At 39.1% G+C, this 17940-nt stretch overlaps 1 protein-coding gene across 2 annotated transcripts in view; it reads right to left on the reverse strand.

Moving 5' to 3' along the window:
- Window positions 1-406: 406 nt before the first annotated feature.
- Window positions 407-17940, reverse strand: part of PRELID3B (PRELI domain containing 3B) — a 61282-nt gene continuing 43748 nt past the window's right edge. Inside the window, exons 1-6 of one of the 2 annotated variants that reach the window (XM_068700077.1) lie at window positions 5729-5972; window positions 5074-5242; window positions 4644-4733; window positions 3936-4006; window positions 3252-3354; window positions 407-2578 (exon numbers count right to left, since the gene is read on the reverse strand). In XM_068700077.1, coding sequence (XP_068556178.1) covers window positions 2459-2578; window positions 3252-3354; window positions 3936-4006; window positions 4644-4733; window positions 5074-5242; window positions 5729-5760 — 585 coding nt within the window. In that variant the 5' untranslated portion in view covers window positions 5761-5972 and the 3' untranslated portion in view covers window positions 407-2458. Of the gene's footprint in view, window positions 2579-3251; window positions 3355-3935; window positions 4007-4643; window positions 4734-5073; window positions 5243-5728; window positions 5973-17940 lie in introns of those variants that run through there. The other variant, XM_068700078.1, reaches the window with a different exon arrangement.

Consider the following 17940-nt stretch of genomic DNA (forward strand, 5'->3'; position numbering starts at 1 on the left):
ACCAAAGACCACACCACTGATTTGTTTGCATTATATTCCTTCACCCCATCCCCCCCCCTTTTTCTTTCTTCCTCATCCTTTAGTTCTTATCCCTTCAAGTGTAGCTCCTTTCCTTCCCACCTCCCTCATTTCTTCTAACCACCCAAACACATGGCTTCTCTGCATGAGCTCAAGTCACACTTGCTCCAGAATTGATGCATTCAGTCATAGCACATCTGAGGAAGACAGACCACAGCAGCTGCAAATGGATTTAAATTATTACCACTTACAAACGTGCATTTTAGGATATGCATTTGAATAAAATAAACTATTATCTCCAAACTATTTCTTCACCTTCACCCCCCCCTCACTCTACATTACTAACCTAGCAGTTAAAAGAAATGAATAATCAGAATGCTTCAGAAAGTAGCCAGAACTCAGATAAAGTTTTATTTAAAATAAAAAAGCGCCACATACAGAAAGCCATACTACTCCCTGACAGAATGAGAATGCAGGCATATAAATAAAATGGAACCAAGCAAATCATGATCTTTCAAGAAGTTGTTGAATGCTTGCAAAAATTAAATAGTTAAGTTTTTTTCAGTGCAAGGACAAACTGTGAATTCATACTATGCAGGTCCTTAGTGCAGAGAAGTTAGGAAAACATAAAATTGACTTTAAAATGCCAAGTGATAAGGGCTAAATAAGCATTTAAAGTCACTTTCAAGCATTGCGTTTTTATCAGAAGTTATGGTACAATTTTGCAGCAGTTTCACATACACTTTTTAAGTTGAAACACTATTTCACTTGTAATAATCTTCTGTAAAAGCATGGTAAACCAGAATGATTTCAATTTATAAAGGTATTCTTAAACCATTTCTTTTTAGAAAAATATTTAGAATAGTTAATTTTTAAAAGGTATATGTACATACCTGTTTTTTTCCTACACAAATGTTTTTTCAAACTTTCCAACTTAAAATAAGCTCTGTTTCTTTATATAGCAGATACTGTTGAACAGGCAATTCTGATACAACAGAAATGGCATGCAACATAAAATCGATGGAACAGGTGACATTACAGCTTGTAAAGGCTAAGAGAGTCTTGAGATTACTTGTAAGCTTAGAATCAAAATTCCAGGGTAAGTCTCTGGCACCAAAATACTTCCCCCCCACCCCCCAATCAGCAGATTTGGGGCTGTGTTTTCCCATTATCCCTTCACACTGAAGGAGCCAGATGGGGGACACAGCCTCTGCTGAAGCCAACAGGACTACCAGCAGACTGGTGCATTACGTAAGCAAGGACGTCAAGGTTTGACCTTTAAGTTCCCACAGCTAATCACTGAAGTCAGTATGAAGAATTTATAGCTAGTACCAGGAAACAAACACGAGCTGTAGAAAACCTTTTATTCTCAAGGTTTTCATTTAAAGAGCCTTCTTTTGTGAGCAAATTAGCTTAAAATGTAGAGGACCTCCTGGAATTTAGAACATTATGTTTAATTTAAAGGACAACAAAATAATCAGCTGGTGTAACAGGTTATTTTCAGAGCATGATTGAGTTAATAAATATATCATTAACATTCTTATTATTACTTCCTCTTATGCTCAGGTCTCTCTTTAGCCAGCTTCACCAAGTTTTTTTAGTCCGCTATGTGATTCTTCAAACTTTTGAATTGAAAACCTACTATTCTCAGAAGTCCCAGCAGCTTTTTTTAAGGCTCTATGCTTATTGTACCCATTTATTTAACGGGCTTCTAGAAATTGAGATAGTTATTCTAGACATGTGAGATAAAATCTTATGTTACTGCATGTCTAGCTCATCAATGTCATACTTGAAAACAGAATTTAGGTCTTAGTAGATAAGAGACACTTTGAATGTTTTACCTATACTGACTGAAAAACAATTTGAGTACCATGTTAGCTCAACCAGTCAAACTAGTTAAAAAGCATATCAAAAAATATTTTCTACATTCTTTTGTATTTCAAGCTTCAAGTAATAAACTTTCTGTTAAACCAAGTTGTATCATACAACTATCAAAACTTAAACAGAACAATGCTGGAACAAACCATTCTACTTAATTTTGGGTTTGGTCCCAAAAGAGGTAGTCCATAAGTCACACAAAAATAAAAATTCCACAGAAGTCAACCTAACATGCCAGTCTCCTTGGACATACTCAGCCTCATCTCTAAACAAGGCTATTTCATATCTGAAAACATTTTAAGTTAGTGTTCATGTAAATACAGGAACGACACTCCAAAATTATTTTTTCCATCTGCAACCGAAGTTCGGTCCAGCTGAACCAATATATTAATTAAGTTTTGCATATCAGCCCCATTAGTATGAATTTAGCTTTTCTCCAAATTAAATTTGAAACATACCTAATACACAGGTATGCCTTTAAATAACAAAGGATACATGTATTTAGGTTTGGAGAGAAGCTTTGGATTGTTAAACCCTGTTAGTAATACAAGTATATTTACTATCATTTCTCTACAAATGCTGCTGCTGCCATTGAATTCCTCATCGTTCCTCTTGCTGAAGCTGCGAACTCCTCAATTTCAGCATTCAGTCTATTTATTACCCATTCCAACGCTTCACGTCCCTACAGGTTAGAAAAAAAAAGTGTAAGTCTTGGTAATTAAGTAATTAAACCAATTAAACAGATTAAACCCTGTCTTACTGAAAATTACTTAAGAAACAGTAATTGAAAAAGGAAGCAAAAGTTACAGAACTGCATGCCTGTTTTTTTTTTTTTCCTTCGATAACCAGAGTACTGCAGGAATTGTACTGCTATACACTTTAATATTCCTGTTATCAGCAGTGCTGTCTTATGAACCACAAGGTGGCTTTTTATCCACTTTGTGTTTTGTTATTCTTGTGGCTGAACTCAAAGGATAAACTCTCAACTATAACACCACTTAATTGCTCCCACATAACTACTTCAGATGCCTTGATGCGCATTCTGTTTCAACACTAAAACTAATAGATTGCATCAAGAGTGCAGGAACGGAGTGAAAGCACCGTTTAAATGAATGGAAATGTTTTTTCAATTATGATTGAGTGCTTACCAATAAGAATTTGTTATCTATATTCATAAGAGGAAAAAAAGAGCAAGTTCAATAAGCTCAGCATTCACATATCTACAGTAAAGGCAGCAGGATCACCCCCACCCTTTCCAAGATTGTTGACAAAGCCAGAACATAAAACAGAGATTTGTATTTGCATTCCCATTGTCATTTCCTAGCGGTCACATTGTACGCAAAGGTCATACTTACTTTATTAGCATTGGAAGAAATTGTGTTCGCCATTAACCCTTCCAGGTAACTACTGAGACTGACACCTTTTACAGATATTATTGCTTCTTGCGTCAAAATGGTTCTGAAACAGAGAGCAGAAAATGAATTTTTCCAAGTAGTTTAAAACTGCGTTGCTTAAAGGCTTCTCACTCCTCCCCAACAAGCACATTCCTTCATCAGCTTTGTCACGTAACACAGAACATCCTGCCCCATAAACACAACCTACTTCCTCAGTGCTTAACTGCATAGGCTTCAACACATAAAATAAAAACCAAGTGTCCACACTAAGTCTAGATGGACATTTGTGGCACTCAACTACTTCTATCTTCAGCAGCAGGCAGAAAGAGTAGAAGCAGCAGCTTTGGCGTGAAGTTATGTTGAGAATTATGGTATTATGACATCCCCTTTAACAACAGGTTTTTAGCATTTCCCACAGTTATGGAAGAAAAATTCTTGCTTTAAAATCCTTATATAGATACCTGAGAATTATCACTAGCAATACGAGTATAGCCTAAAGAAATCGACAGTTTTTCTCTCTTTTTTGACAAGATACCACTGGAAGCGATGTAAACCCCACAGCATCATCTGTTCAAGACCATGGGAATTTACAAATACAAAACCAGTCTGTAGTACCTCAGGGCAATCAGAACAAGTGGTACTTACTTGTCTGGTTCATGAGGGTGTGGTTTGTAGACAAGCCTCTCATCTACTGACACTAGATTTGTAAATGAAATCTGTAGAATATAAAACAAGACTACCTCTTAGTAAAAACATTACAGGAATATAGTAAATAAAACTGCAGATACAAAACTAATACTTTTATCTGTCTTAAACATGTTTTTCCTGCAAGTCTTAGGATTAGAGGTGTACAAGAGAACAGATAAGTCTCCAAGTTAAGTGTTTAGCAATCTAGTGCTCTTTCCTTAGATTCTTTTGGATCCCTTATGAGCTACCAACATTCACAAGACACAAACTACCATGTTTATAAGAACCTTTTAACCGTCGGATCAAAAAGATGTGGCAGTACATAAAGCAAAATGTTATACAATTAGGATATGGTGGCACTGTACACCAAAGAACTTAAAGTTAAAAAACAAAACAAAACAAAATCCTACAAACAAAGAAAACTACTGGTATTTTGCTCATCTGTATGTTCAGATGTTTCACTGCTGACAGGTTCCAAAAACCTAAGAGATCCCTTCTGAAAAACAGAACTGGTCAGCTATAAACACATTACCTAAAAGGTTTTACTTATATTGTTCTAATGCAATTTTATAGTAATTTTAAAGATGACAATCCTTTTCATATTTACAAGGATTTATTATAACCTGGTATCTGTTTAAATTGTATAAACAAAACTAAAGTACTTACATTACTGGATTTAAGCTCCATTGTTTTCTTCACTGGGTCAACAACAGAGTGCTCCTGAACGTATGTCTTTGTTCTGCATGTGCCAATGAGCTAGAAAACAGGCACACATACATGGAAATAATTATGCTAAGCAACTGCAACTTTTTTAGTGCGTCTAAATACATAAGGTACTGAACAGACACAGAGACAACAGAATTAGGGTTTAATTTAAATAAAACTATTAAGTCACAGTGGATCTCTTTTTTTAACTGGAAGAAATCTACAATCTAGACAGTTTTTGACTACCTGGAAGTCAATACACGTACTGCTATTGAGCCTTCCTGACACTTAAGTTCTTACACTTTTAAAAAGTGAGAATTATGAAATCAGGCACTTCTATTACAACAACCTGGTTCACAAGCTTCCCCCAACATCCGTCCACAATACCCACCGATTTCACAATGGAGGGTATTCCCCACTCTGTACTGAGCAGCCTGTGGCTGTGCAGCTTCCCGCTCTTGTCTACGTGTCTGTCCAGGACATCAACTCCGACCACACTGGGGTTCATCGGGTTTGGGTACTTCTGCATGGCAGCTGTCGTTACTGTTTCCCAGGGGTGACTGCCAAAACAAAACCAAGACACGAGGTTGTACACTTAGCTTTTTTAACAGGACTTCTATTTAAACTGGACACAACATATCAACCACTTTGTATTTTTAGGGCAGATCAGTTTCCCATTCTTAACCTTACAAAACATCCTTCCCTAGGCTGGACAGGGGCAGATCCAAGAGGTCTGGCACCCCTGGTTCAGCAGCACTCCCGAATTCCCCTGCCTCCTGTAATTACCCTGAGGCTTCTAATTTGGCAGGAATGTGTCCCTCCCATGTAACTCCACAAGACCCGAATTTATCGGATTTCAGCAGTTCCCCAACACCCCCCGAGCCGTTCCCCTCCCCACACACCGCTCCTTTGGGGTTATCGCTCAGCACCGCTCCGGGGCCGCCACCCCCGGCCGGCACCAAAGGACCTTGAGGCGGCTGCCGCCACGGCGGAGCGGCGCCTCCCGAGCGCATTCCCCACCCCCTCTCCGCAGCCCCCGGCCCTACTCGAAGACGTGCTCCGAGGTCCAAATCCTCATGGCGGCAGCGGGAGCCGAGCCCCGGTCCCAGCCCCGGTCCCGGCCCCGCCGCGCTCCCCGGTCCCGGTCCCGGTCCCGTCCCTCAGCCCCTCCGCGCCTGCGCTCTGCGGGCCGGTCCCGCCGGCCTCCAATGGCCGCGCGCGGCGCGGTGGCGGTGACGCAGGGCCGCGTGTCCCCTGAATGTCGCGCGGAGGGCGCCGGGCTCCGCACCCCACCCCGCCCGCTGCGCATGCGCGCTGGGTGCAGCCCGGCCGTGAGGGGAAGAAGGGCGGGGAAGAAGGGCGGGGAAGAAGGGCGGGGAGGGGCGGGCGGAGCGCTGCCGGCCGGGCGTTAAACGCGCTGTGAAACATTAAAATGTCCGCCCGGTGTGCGGCTTATTCAGGGCCGGGCCAACACCAACGCGGCTCGCAGGAGCCCTCCCCACCGCAAATCCCCTCCGCTCTGTCGCGCCGTTCCGAGGCGGCGGCGCGCAGCCTGTCGCGACACGGGCTGCTGTCGCGAGAGGGCGCCGAGGCACCTCTCACGAGGCGGCTGCGCTGGCCAGGCGGGACGCGAACAAATCTAAACGTTACCCAGCTGCTGGCAGCGCTCGGCACTGCCCCGCACAGGCCGAGCTCCCGCTGTGAGGCCGCTGGCGGGGAGCGCGGCGCCGTTACGAAACAGCCCCGGGGCCGCCTGTGCCAGGGGCCGAGGGGTTGGGGTCACTGCCCCGGCCTGCTGCTCCCAAACGTCCTCGAAGTGTTTGATAATAAAGCAATAAATCGGTTATGGCAACACACGCGTGCGTTTTGTGGCACTTCGAGAATTTTCGGTGACGGTTCTTGAGGTAACGGTGTTGGAAGTGCCTCGAGTGGTGTGGAGGTTGTGCTGCTTCCGAACAGGGAGGCCACAGGGCATCGACTCGTGGTCACGTCTCAGGCACTGCGTGGCTCCATGTACTTGTCACGGCACAGTAACGGATTCCCTGGAAAAACGTTGAGAGAGAAATTTCCCAGAAACGAGAGACCTGTCTCGGTCTTGTTTTTCCTGACTCTTCCATCTCATGGGACCATTCCTAAACATTGTCAATCTATCGTAGTGTACAAAATTATTTCTAGATTTTGTAACTCTTACATAAAAACATAGGCAATTCATAGGCAGTATGGCTTCTGTCCATTAGCCTCTCACCATTTTTTCTGTGAAAGAAATGCTAACTATTGGCAGAAAGCAAAAACGAAGAAGCATGCCAACATATGGTGAAGATTAGGAGCTACATCTTAACAGTTCTTTGTTCAAGTTTCTGCATTTGAGTGATATAAATGGCTGAACTACTTTTAAACCAGACCTTTGAAAGGAATGATAAAATCATAAACAACAAAGCCAAATACTAGATAAAGAAAATGCTTCCTTGTAGTTGCAAAGGGAGAAGTGGCATTTAGAATTCTTTATATTGGTGATGTTGCATCTTGAGAACGCTGTGTCCATTTTTAATGTCCAAAAATTTAATACTACAAAGTTTGATATCTTTCCCCCACATCTGTTGACAGTATTTGTCTAGTAATTGAAAGCAAAGAACATATTCTTTCAGTTAAATCTTTTCAGTCACTGCTACTACTAAGATGATCACTAAGGACCATAACAGACATCTACAAAAGAATATAAAAATCTGTGGAAATCCATGGAAAGATTACTCATTTCAGATGTACCTTCCAAGGGCTGTTTGCTTATCACTCTGCTAAATGCAACCGATGGGCCTTATGGTTATAGGCTTCATGTATATTTTGGAAGAGCAATCTCATTGGCATAACTAAGAAAGACTTGAAATTGTTGTTAGAATTGTGTACGAAAGAACTCTGATGTTGCAATAAACTGATTTGCAGGACAAATCATTATGATTCCGTATTTTCACACCCATGTTTGCCGGCAGGGTGATATGAGTTGTCCCCTCTAAATAGCCTCATAAAATATCCATTGTTTTGACTGAAAAGCATAAATATCAGGAAATATCTCACAAACCAAGTCCCCAGCATTAGGACCAGATAATTTATGCATTCCATAATGGGTAACAAAAAGCCAGATTGTCATACCCACTCAGGCTTTTTCACTTTTCTGCAAAACAGATATTGTGGCACACTTAAAAAAAATACCACAAAACCCATACTTCTTCAAAGCCCTAATCACAGAGATCAACTAGACCACTCTGCAGTACAAAACATCACAAAACTAAGAAGGCTTTGGTGATAATGGCAGTGCTTCAAGCTGCACTTCTAAAGGAAATGAATGCAGGTCAAAACTGGCATGCTTAATGGGTTACCAGAACCAAATTTTAGCGCAGTAAGATTGCTGATGACTGATACAGTGAACCATATTTAACTGCTGCACTCTCTTGTAGTAGGCAGGATGAGCTCTGTTTGCTTACCTGCTTCGTGTATCACAACATTTCTCAGGCTTTTCAAATTACAGATGAGACAAGTTTACTATTTCATACACTCAGGAAAAATGTATTTGTTAGTATTTTTTCCCCTGTCATATTCTGAAATATAGCTAACAGTACAATAATACTGAATCAGTTCCTTGATCTCAAACTAAAGTTTTGATGTTTTTGAAATATTGGCATTCTAATGCAGTATTAATGAAAACCATCCAAAGGTCTTGCCCTTTTCTTGAGCTGGAAAAACAAGTTCCCACTCCCTTTGTCAGCCAGGCAGTTGTACTGGCAGAAAACTTACATTAACAATGCTTTCCTATCCAGACATATTTATGAAATTACTTTCATTATACAATTCTTAACAAATACCCCATCTATAAACTCACCATCAGCAGTCAATTCAGCATATGAGCCTGTACTATTTGGCTGTTTGCCTGCGTGTACTTCTTAAAAAGCTTTGTTGGATAGCAAGGATCTCTTTTCTGTGCTTCCGAAATCAGACTATTAATCCCCTGCAAGTCATTATACATGTCTGCATGTATAAAAATTCACCTTGAATTGTATTTTTTATAAAAGTTCCTTTTCAGAAAGGAAGCACGCTGATATCTCTATGTAGTATAGTACCAGTTCCTCTAGTTCTTGCTCATATTTTAATAGGGGTTTTGTTCAAGCAATTTGGATCCTTCCAGATTTCTGACTGGTATGAAAAGGGGGAAATGTCACCACTACACAGTGTACTACATCCTGCAAACACCATGCTAGTTGCAAATGAGTTTACACAGCACGCCTTTCCTAGGTCAGAACAGAACTCTAACTATGCTACAAGTTAGCATTCAGAGGTTTCAGTGGTAAGCAACCATCTCCTTCTCTCTTCAGAGGAATGATGGTATAAATATATTTCCTCTTAAAAACTGGAAATGTGTTTCTATACAAATAGCCATCATTCTTTACCGTTCTCTTTTTCTCCTCTGCACGGCATTAGCAGTTCCACTGCTGATGCTGAGTCCTAACAGTTGCTTCCCACTGCTTCAGCAAGCTCATTTTTCACTCCAAAACCTTTCACCTTCCTTCTACAAAGCTGATGTTGTCCCAAATTCCATGTCAGAACTGACTCATAATTTGACCCAGGGCAGGGTCAAATACAAGCTGGAGCCAGTGAATACAAACTGGACAGGAGTGAGGCAAACAGCATTCAAGACTACTGAGTTCTATACTGCCTTGAAGGTACCTTCCTCAATCAAGGTAGTGGTACTGTAAGACTGCAGTCTCTACGTCTGATCTCTCAACGTTTGTTAAATCTGCTTAAGCTGGCTGTAGCAGGTCCTGCCTGTGGTCACTCAGTCCCATTCCTGAGCTGCTACCTAGCTCCAGAACAACAATTCTCATGGCCAGGATGAGTGCTGCAAGGGAACAACACAGCTGAATTCCTGTTTTCTGCACTGTGAACCATAAATGGAACTGAAAATCACAGGAAAGCCATTCCAGGATTGCAGAGGAGGCAGAGAGGCTGTAAGAACAAGTGGTCAGGGCTGATTTAGCCCTGCTGTACCCCCCAAAATGCCTGCTGGAATCATAGCTTGGTAATAGCTAGACTCAACAGTTTTCTAAGTGCGTTTGTTCTTCATCCACTAACAATGGCGTGGTATTTGTTAGTATCATGTAATTCAGTTCAACCTAAAATAAAACACAGATCTGAGTAAGACAACCAAATGCATATATTTGTTTCCATGTTTTATCAGTCAAACAGGAGGGTCTTATCTTTTTCTTTTTTCTTTTTCTTTTTATCCTCTAGTATTTAGGGCTCTTCTTCCCTCATTTGAAGAAAAATCAAACAACAGAAATAGCCAACAAATCCCTTTCCCCTAATTCCCCATGTTCTGGTAAAATGGCTCTCAAATTGCATATGAAATGTAAATCAAAATTTTACAGATTATCATTTTACAGATTATCACTAGCCTATCATTCCCTAAGAAGAGAGGAAATAGCAGTAAATACATCAACTGCCAGGGAAAAGTAACAGGTATATTATACTTAGAATTAAGGTTGACTCGATTCATACATTCTGTGTGGAAAAACCACAAGAGGGAGCTAAATTTCCATGAGGTTCTCCACATGAAGACCTGCTAGTCCATCAGAGGGAAAGAGGTTGTATTTACCTTCTTACAAGCAAACTCACCTCAAAGCATCCACATCTCTAAGCACGGCCATGTGAATGAGGGCAAGATCCCACTCTGATTCTGCATCCCAGCAGCAACCACTCCCAAAGGGCTGCCCATCCCTAAATCCAAAGCACATTTTTCTGCAGAAATAAATGGTTTCCCTAATTCCGTTTTAAAATGTGATCTAGACAGAATTTCCCTGCTGGCAACAAAAGAGGAAGATACATTCAGGCTCTTTTTTTTTTCCAGTAGGTCAAAAATATAAATGAAAACTCAACATGATAACGAAACATCTTGTCTTTTGGGGAAAAAAAGATGACAGAACAGGCAGAGCGTTTAATAAGAATTACTCATTGTCAGTGACCATATTCTATTTTCTATAATATAAAAAGGGGAAATATACTTCCTTCTTATAACTAAAAACAAGGAACTAAGTCTTTTTTCACAGACTTATATGCAGATTCAGAATTTGTTTTCTGAAAGGACTTGTACTACAAGGATTCTTCCTGGAGTTCCTTAACCTGTGTTATTTTTCTATTGTATAAAGCTTTGCACTGTTCTACAAAGTCAGAAAGTGACACTGTACTCTACCTTGGTGATATAGGGAGGGGAAAAAAGGGGGATGAAGTTTCTTAACAATACCATTGTACATCTATTTCCTGATTCAAAATGACGTTATTTTCCTTCCAGACACATTTAAAACAGTCTGGTTCCAAAAACCATTTCTAGGCTCTAAAATAGCATCTTTTGAAAGCCATCTGAGATTTATTTGTGGGAAGGAGGGAATTTGAACTGGGAATGCCTCCATACTGGTGTTTCTATTTACTTGATAAAGTGGTCAAATTACTAACACATCATGATTATGTACTAGGTTGCATAAATTACTTCAACACCAGACAATTATAGTGGATGTGGTTTGGTCACATTTTGTTGAGAGTCAATCAGTCTTCTGTAACAGTGACAACAAATGAACAGAACAGCAGCACAATCTTCTCTCACAAGGCTGCAGATCTTCATCAACTTATCATTTACAGTCATGCAATCATAGAGTCACTGAGGATCCGAAGTTGGAAGGAACCTGCATGGATCACAGAGTCCAACTCCTGGCTCCGTACAGGACACACCCAAAAACCAAACCATGTGTCTGAGAGCCTTGTCCAAAACTTCTTGAATGCCAACAGGCTGTGACCACTGCCCTGGGGAGCCTGTTCCAGTGCCTGATCAACCTCTTGGTGAAGAATCTTTTCCTAACACCCAGCTTGACCTTCCCCTGTCACAGCTTCATGCTTTTCCCTTGGATCCTGTCACTGCCACCAGAGAGAAGAGATCAGTGGCTGTCCCTCCACTCCCCTCATGAGGAAGCAGCAAATCTTGTACAAGTTCGGGGTTGGCTGGGAGTTTATCATTACCACAGCCACGGTCCTCCAACTTGGGGCTCTGGGGGTCCTGGAGCCCATCATCAGTGTTGAAGACAGAGGTGAAGAAGGCATTAAATGTCTCTGCTTTGCCTGTGACCCTGTTTGTGAGATGACCATCCTTATCAAGTAATGGATCGATGTTATCTCAAGGAACAGACCAACATTTAGAAGGAGCAAATCTCGGAGGGCACCTTCCTAGTCGGCTCCCTTAATACCTGTACCAAGAAGTTATCATCCAGATGTTTTAGGAATCTCCTGGACCTGTTTGTATCAGCTGAGTGGATTTCCCAGATTATGTCTGGCAAGTTGCAGTCACCCATAAGGACACGGTTGGCTGACCTAGGGGCATTGTGCAATGATTCTAGAGGTGGCTGATCAATGACTGGCTGCAGTTTGAATAGAAAAGGCAAACAGAAAAGAAATGACTTTTCTTGGAGAAGCTTTGAAAGGCAGACTTGCTGTCAGAAACTACCTATGAAAGGCATGTACAGAAGGTGATGCACCTTCCGTCAGACTATAACTCTTACTACCCACAGAGGGAGAGACACCCCAGAGAACTCCTTTTTAAATTTACAGGCAATCCTGACTAAATGTCACAGGATCAATAAGCAAATTCATTTACTATTACATTCACACTTTAAGTCATTTAGGAAAAAAAAAAGTGTGATAAAGATCTTCAGAAACTTGTGACCATCTGACTGTGAAATACTAGCATAGAATATGAACTGCTAAGTGATGATACCACTATACTCCTGCTAAAGCACACCCTTTTTTAGCTAAGGAACCTAAAAACATTGAGGAGAGATTGAGTTTTTGTTACCTAGCATTTAATGTCTTCCCCAGACAACAAAAAACAAACCACCAACACCATTCCCCCAGATGCTTCCCCACCTCCTCCCCAAACACCAAACACCAAATATTATCTTTACTTCAGAGCGTTTAGTTTAAGTTAGGGTATATAAAAATATGCATTTAGTAAAATGATCTAGCCCTGGAACAAACATTAGCCCTTTAGATTGCTTTCATGTTATTCTGCCATAAATTTCCTTAACCTGCACAACTTCAGAGTTCTGTTGCCTCATAAATAAAACTGCCAAACACCTTCCTTACCAAGCATGTGATGCAGCTACTGCTCCTGTGAAAGATGCTGTCTAACACTGTCTACACTAACTAGGCTGTGATAATGTTTATGTGATTTGAATGTCAATAACCATTTTTCCCATCAGCTTTCTCCCCCATCTGAGAATATACAAAATATATACAGTAATGTATAAAAATAATAATAATAAAATAGTATATAAAATAATGACAACTGGCCATCTCATTGCCTCATTGTTAGCATAGTGGCTACATTAAGGTTAGGTCTTCTACCTGCTGTCTATCGTGTTTTATTTTAACATACTTGAATCGTCATAGTGAATTGATATGCCATGTTATACAGGTGTACTTGTAGTTATATTTTGCAGCAGATATCCTAAATAGGATAGCCTTAAATGGCCTTTGGCTACTGAATGATTTGGTTTCCATTTAAAAACAAACTCAACAATTCTATCAAGGATATTGACTGTATGACTCATTAGCACCATGAATCTTGTCATTTTGGTTTTGTTTCATACATTTATGTGACTTCCTTGACTTGCATAGTTCAGGGAGTTTGATTATGGCTATGTAAAGAGCTCCATCTTGTCCATGTCATTAATGGGAGCAGCAGCTGCCACCAGGTGTGTCACCTAGGTGCAGATACAAGACGGTGTACAGCTCATGGATGCAACACAACTATTCTGTTGTCTAGGAAACAGTCTCTTTAAATCTGTGTAATATGACAATTACCAGCCAGATAATTTTTTTTTTTTCAAGCATCAAAATGTGCATGTGATCAAGTAGGCAGATGATAATCACGTTATCACCCACAACTCATGAGTAAGCACAGTAACTGCACAATTAGAGACAAAGCCACATGTTTTAAAGTGCTTCACAACTATATCTGATCCTTGTTTAAAGACCACAACATTTCTTCTAAACACACAAGCTGTTAAACTTTTGATGAATGCAACTTCCCAACATAAAACCTTGAAGAACCAGTGATGACAGGTAGTGGTCATAGCATATTACACGTTACATCACAAACATGGAGCTCTATATGCACTCATGGTCTTCAAACCATGCTCCCTTATCCAAAATAAACCTCTTTTTTTCAGAAATCTTGTGCTCAATCAGGTATCTTTTGACGTGGTTTAAAGAAACCGCAATCTGGAAATAACAGCTGAGAATTCTTTGTACACAAACTACTGGATGGAAGTGGCTACTTAGTGGTGATGGCTGACGTCTTAATTATCATAGAGATAACGATCAAATCACTTATAAATCCAACAGGCTTAGACAACTATAACTTGTGTCTAGCAGTGGCTGACCACAGAAGTATGATGAAGACAAACCCCTATTTTTTCCAGTCTCTGTAGATTGTTTGTAAAGTATGTAATTTACTGCAGCTTTCAACAGTGTACTCAGAAATGACTACCTTAGCGGATTGGAAACACAGCATCAGCTGGTATGAAAGTTTTTGTATTCTTTAAAAATGCAACAAATTTTAAGTGAATTTCTACTTTCAATCACTTGCCATTTCACAACCTTTTTCTATGACCACTTTTTATATGTTTGAGTATCACCTGAAAAGTGAAACAAATTAGCAAGTGTACATATTTGATTTATGGCCTGTATCATCTAACACAGACTTTGAGTCAGGAAATGTATTGGTGAATGAATCATGCTGGTGGTCGCAACGCAGAGAAGCCTAGCATTCGAGGCACCTTTCTAACTTTATATTAAACCAGGAGCATTTTTAAAAAGCCACAGCAGTTATCAGTCAATTTTCAGGTGGACTGTTCAGTTAGAAGTTTTACTTTTTTATTTTATTTTTTTCCCTGGCGATTTTGTTACTCCCTTGTTTTCTTGTCCCACTCCAATATCTCTTCCCTTCTAGGTTTCTCTGTTAAGGACCGCACATTTAACAGCATGTCCTGTTTTTTTTTTCTGAATATTTGTAAGGTACATTATCAGTACCCCAAAGAGGTCTTTAAGCCTCACAGAGCTATTCATAATAATCAGATGAAACTAAACTGGAAGATGAACAGAAGACCAAATAACATAAACATCTGCAATTTCTACTCATCTCTTCTAAGCTATTTATTTTGTATTTCAGTGGAAGAATCAATACACATTGCAATTTTGATATATTACGTTGGTACATACTACACATAATGAATACAAAACAAAGATTGGACACCAAGAAGATTGCAGGTTCGTATTTTTAAGAATTATTTTGTAAGTAAAGAATTATTTCATAAAAGGTATTTCTGAGAAAGAAGGAAGGCTTACGCTCTAAGGTATGAAGAATGAAGAACCAAAGTTGCTAGATCCTTCTATTCCATTCAACATAGCTGGATACTAGCACTTGCTGTACAAAAAGTAACATCAGTATGGTGGTATCCAAAAAAAAAAAAAAAGATTTTAAGGTGGAAATATAAGGCAAAATAATTCCTATGAAAATAATGTAATAGAAAACCCTACATGTACAGTTGGGACAAAAGTATTTTCCTTCATGATCTTCTCTAATAAACATTTTAATCTAATAAACAGATTTCAAAAAATCCTCATCCATGTAAAAATAATTCCCATTTAGGAAAAATAAAAACCAGGAAGAAGGTGATGCAATCGTAATTAACTGGCAGAGTCCAGCAAGATAAAATGCCTGAATTTGCATGTTGTTGTAACTTGATCTGATGCTTAGTACAGGGTATGGACATTTCTTAATACACTTCAACTGTGCAATATGATAGCACTGAAGAAAAAATGAAAGGAATATGTGGGAAAACACATAATCTTGGAAGCACTGAAGAAGAACACTGCATTGTCTGGAACTGTCCTGATACAGAGCCAAAGGCATTTTATATGCTTCTACGAGTTTGGTATATACAGAATAAGAAAACTTGAGTAAAATCTGTGCAAGAACTTAAAAAAGATCTAAGGATTTAGTAACTATTAAAAATACATTTACAGAACATTACTTGAAGAGTTGTACTTTGTCAAAAATAAGAGTACTACCAAGTTAACATCATCACAGTTTAACTCCTACCTGTGCATGTAGTATACCTGCAAAATCATACACTTGTTTTTCCCCGTATTGTTATGTCTTAGTATCAAGGGTACAAAATGTTTAGTGCACGAGACAGTTCTTAGATACAGAATTTAGACATGGAAATTTGTACTCTTCTAGCCCTCCTCCCACCCCCTCTATTGTTATTAATTTGTGCAGCTTCATTAGTGATGATTAGTTGGCAATTTGGGACACAAAAGTTTTTTCATCATTGTGCTACCTACAGTTAAAGCTATGCTGAAGCTAAGCTTTATAGGAAGCTGTCTGCAACTTAGCATTTCAGCAAAAGCAATAATTAAAGAATAAACAACTTGTATAAATTAAAAAATAAATCCAAAGTGCTGAAAAGGATCAAAATAACTATTATGTGAATAGGCCAACTTGGATTAGTGCCATCCATCTCCTCAGGATGTACAGGTTCTCTGTTATAAGCAATTAGAGTTGAAAATATAACAGCCAAAAACTGAAGTAAAAATATAAATAGATGGAATAAATATGTGCACAAAGCAGATTTAACGATGACTAGTATTCCCACAAAACATTTTAAATGCAATTTTTCATATCTAGTTTTTCATATCTAGTTTTCATATCTAGTACATTAAAACACTTTCTTACTAGCTGCCTCAATACATAATTTTCTCTGAATTTAAGATTCATTTAAGAACCATTATAAGTTGCTGCACAAATATATAATATCTATGTCAGTTCTACACTACTAAGTCAATAGGAAATGCGTTGTTATCAGCAAGTTCATGACTGATTAAATGGCAAAACTGGAGTTCTTGGTTAATGCCAACATACAGTTTTCATACTCAGAAAAAAGAATAGCTCTATTATACATTTTCTAGTGATGACAAATTCAGAGTATACAGCAGTGCTCTGGAATATATAAAATACTGTAAATCAACAATTACTAGAAATCCCAGTCTATGAAAAGTTACAGGAGTGTATAGGAGCTATATGAAGTGTATAGGAGCTACAAATTTTTTCTTTTTAACCAAGATATGAATACTGTATATCTTCTAACTGGGGGACTCCCAAATGTACTGTGGTATGAGTATCATAGGAACAGAAAAAAACAAATACTCTCTGAACAGCTGAACACTTCCCTGCACATATGGATTCAAACAGGTTCTGGTGCTGCCAGATACATTTGTGATGGAAGCAGAAGGCAAGGCGAGTTCTAAGTAGAAGAATGATATTAACAAAAACCTCCACAAAGCTTCATTAAACACAGAACTTGGAGACAAGCCAAGACCGGAAGCAAAAAAGAAAAAAAAAATATTTAATTCAGCTACTCCAAAATTAATGTTTGTTCCTTTTATAAATATGTATTTCAGTGTGTCATACATGATACATTCAAAATTAGAGTACTTTCAAAACTGTCTAAACACACAAATGGGATCTGCACAGATTTAAACAAAAGTAAATTAACTACTTGTAAGGAAGTCCCTTCTTCAGAAAAGTGATGATGAATATTATTTTTAGTTCAATGATTCTCATGTTTATCCAAATAATCAGAATCATAGACATGAAAAATGTCTATGGAATTAGGACTTAGGCAAACCTCAGATGTTGAATCCCTTCTGTGCTCACCTACAAAAGAAACAAAGAGGAATTCCTACCTCATCTTGTTGTAGACTTTTCATTAAGGCCTATATTGAGAGCATGGCATGTAGTCTGTTTTTAAACTACTAGAGTTTGCTGTTGTCTCTTAGAGAATCTAGACATGCATTCCAAAAAAAAGGAATACTAAAAAATAAATTTCAGAGAGTCTGTTTTCTGAAAAACATGGCTATAACTAGATAGAAGAAGAATTCGTAGCCTCTCCAAGGCACTCAGATTTTTTGGAAGCTGAACAAAATGGGATTATACCTGTCAGCTTTGCTACTTAAATTGAGCACATCAACTTGTTCTGTCTTTACAAAAATAATATTGGAAGGTATTGAAAAATCTGACAGTTCATACACACTACTTACTAAGCCAACTGGGAATACCAGCACTGTGAAGATGGAGTCTTTCATAGGTAACAACTGGGATAAC

This window comes from Anas acuta, chromosome 16, assembly GCF_963932015.1.
Source record: "Anas acuta chromosome 16, bAnaAcu1.1, whole genome shotgun sequence".
Lineage (NCBI taxonomy): Eukaryota > Metazoa > Chordata > Aves > Anseriformes > Anatidae > Anas > Anas acuta.